This window comes from Dipteris shenzhenensis, chromosome 1 (assembly GCF_047967505.1).
Source record: "Dipteris shenzhenensis isolate YYH24624 ecotype China chromosome 1, Dip_SZ_1.0, whole genome shotgun sequence".
Taxonomy (NCBI): Eukaryota; Viridiplantae; Streptophyta; class Polypodiopsida; order Gleicheniales; family Dipteridaceae; genus Dipteris; species Dipteris shenzhenensis.
This window is the reverse complement of record NC_141596.1, coordinates 44,016,694-44,019,683: the sequence shown is the minus strand read 5'-3', so window position 1 is coordinate 44,019,683 and position 2,990 is coordinate 44,016,694. Positions and strand designations below refer to the sequence as shown.

The 2,990-nt window shown below is 42.9% G+C and overlaps 1 protein-coding gene across 1 annotated transcript; it reads right to left on the bottom strand.

Annotated features, from left to right (window-relative positions):
• Nucleotides 1-280: 280 nt before the first annotated feature.
• On the bottom strand, nucleotides 281-1,768 carry LOC147905900 (membrane steroid-binding protein 2-like). Its single transcript, XM_087375369.1, has 2 exons — nucleotides 1,346-1,768; nucleotides 281-903 (listed from the first exon to the last, which is right to left on the bottom strand). Exons 1-2 carry the CDS (start codon nucleotides 1,624-1,626, stop codon nucleotides 534-536), a joined length of 651 nt encoding a protein of 216 aa, XP_087231495.1. The 5' UTR covers nucleotides 1,627-1,768; the 3' UTR covers nucleotides 281-533.
• Nucleotides 1,769-2,990: the final 1,222 nt, after the last annotated feature.

Genomic DNA, 2,990 nt, shown 5'->3' with positions numbered 1-2,990 from the left:
TTCCCTTTAGGTCAAAAATGATACCTCTTCCAAAAACCATAGAGTCTGTGAATTTCAAAGATGTCTCCTTCCTTTCAAGAAGGGAAGCATTTGCAATCCAAGAGGGTTAATACGGAAGGGGATCATTCAGGATCAGCCCCATTTGAGCCAGTCACGAAGATTTCACATAAAAATAAATTTCATGTATAAGAAACAACAAGAAGTCTAAAAGCAGGCAAATGAGAAAAAGAAGAGACATCTATGAATAAAACTTAGAAAGCAGACGCACAGAACACGGACAGAGTAGTTTAGAATCTACAAAGTAGATTGTCATCTTTTGCTTAGCAGCAAACCCACAAATCACTGGTTACATATAAACGTACCTATGCCACAAAAAGTTTTCGTGGAGCATGGCCTTCATCTACAGTAAAATACGTCCTCAAAACTAATGATTAATTGTTAACTTCCCAGTGCTTTAAAACGTTGTTCTCACTTTTTGGATGCAGAACTACTCCCTTCTGAACAAGTTCCAAGGTTACAAGTTCTGACAAAAGTCATTCCTCGATAGTTTCTCCATTTGGCTTGGCCTCATCTCCATTCGCATCGACCTGCACATCATTGCTGACCTCTGTTGGGCTTGCAGCATCTATGACAGGCATCTCCTCGCTCTTGCCTTCAGGAACACTTGCAGCATCGGTTACAGGCACCTCCCTGCTTTTCCCCTTCTCAGTCAATATCTGCCCAACCTTCACATATTTGCTCATGAACTTCCACTCCCAATCTTGAAGTGCATCCATTTCATAAGCACTTAGCCCCTCGATGTCGCCAGTCAAATCCTTTTCCTCAAAGGACATCTTAGCAAGAGCTCTGCTAGCATCCCTGCCAGCAAAAAGGGCATATGGTCCTCCAGGACCATAGAACATTCTGCACACAAAAAAGCCTTACAGTGAGATACTTCTCCGACATATCATGAACACAACTAAACTGAAGTGTAAAATCATCGCACACATTACGAAAATGGCGCCCGTGCGACTCTGTGTGTGTGTGTGTGTGTTTTCGGGGAGGTGAAGGAGAGCAACAGAATTTCATGTATTATCCCTCTCTCAGCGACTATTGGAGTGGAAACCTTACAATAAATTCTCAGGAATTTGAGATCCGCTAGTCCTAGCTTCACTAAACTTCACAGATGAAATAAAGCCTGGACAGATCTCACAACCGATCGCCGCTCGCTCATTCAAAAGGATCAGAAACAAAGCTCTATCAGGAAAGCAGGAAACCGTAACAACTCACCTGGACATTATTGTTGTGAAAGAGGCAAACATAAGAAAGAAGGGATCGAAATCGAAAGTTCGAAGAGAGGGCGGACCTGGATTGGGAGACGTCGTAGATTTGGCCCTTGATAGCCATGAGGAGGGGTTTCTTGGGGTCACTCCCGTCGAAAGCGAGGAGTTCTTCCTCGGAGACATCACCGAGCTGGACAGGGGGGGGGAGGGGTTCCATGGGGACGTAGGAATGCTTGGGAGCGGCGAAGAAGCCAGAGACAAGGTAGTAGAGGGCGAAGAGGAGGGCGGAGAGGGTGAAGAAGGAGACAGGGGAGAGGCCTGTGTAGGCAGGAATGGAGGAGAGGAGGTCGGCGAAGAGACCCATGTTTGTCAAGATCAGAAAAGAGCAGATGAAACGAGGGCTCACAACAAATACAGAGCAACAACAACAACAACAAAAGGAGGCTTCCTCCCTTTCTTCTTTCTTTCTTTTGTGTGTGTGTGTTTTGTGGAATAAAACAAAAAGAGGGAGGAGAAGAATCACTTCGGAGTATCTTTCATCCTTTCCAAAGAACAATTTTCTCACCTGCCTCTTGTTGACTTCACTTAATACGTATGTGTGCGTCTAAACCCCTTTTAGACCTATAAGAGCCCTAAACTAGACGCCACACTCACACAGTTGGCTGCAGGTCACAATCGATGTGTGTGTGTGTGTGTGTGTGTGTGTGTGTGGATGTGTGTCACTTTTCACTATATATAAAAAAAGTGGGTGTGTGTGTCACACATAGTGATATGCGTGTGTGCGTGCGTGTGCACGTGTTCAAACCCCTCATAAGAGCCTAGGTGTTCATGCAGAAATAGAGGTGCGCAGCTATTATACAAAGCTGGCTGCCCGTCGAAATATTCACGCAAGCAGATTTCCTTGTAATTGGCTAGCTACTCGATGAGACTTGGGGTAATGAGATTTCTCAAATTTATGGAATTCATCAAATTTCAAAATTCCCAAAATGTGAGATTTTTCTCACTTTATCCAAGATTGACTTGTTTTCGCTGGAGTTATGTTGCTCCAATGCCAAGAATGTCATATGGCACCGGAGCATTGCAATCTACACATGCAACACTTCTAACAATCCTTTGAATTTCCATAAAACTTCCACAATGTCATAAGGGGTTGTGTGTGTGCCCATCTTTTCTACATGGCAAGACAAGTTAAGGATCTCTCCTCAACCTCCTCACCGTGTTTTATTATGATGTGGTACCAACCATCTATCACCAAAGATCAGAGATTGCAATGAGTCAAACATTAAGCATGAAAATAATGGGTGCGTCAGAGATACTATGGACCATAAAAATTGCAATTATCGCCACATTAGTATTGCATAGCACCAGAATATATGGATTTGGAGATACTCTAAAATAAATGGTAGGGATCCAATGGCAAGGATTTTGTTATCCAACAACCCGTGTCTTTAATAATTGAGGTAACCCTTGTAAGGGATTTTAGTGTGCATTAACTAGTGTTTGCCTACCAAAAATTGGTAGCTCAAAATAAAACATGTGCCATTAACCACTACCAAAGAAGATGTCTAGCTCAAAATAAAAATGTGCCATTAATCACTATCAAAGAAGACATTAATGGTAGTGTTTGCCTACCACACCTTCTAGTTCAAAACAAAACATGTGCCATTAATCGCTACTAAAGAAGACATCTAGCTCATTGAACATTGCCTCCTCTATCTGCAATAATCC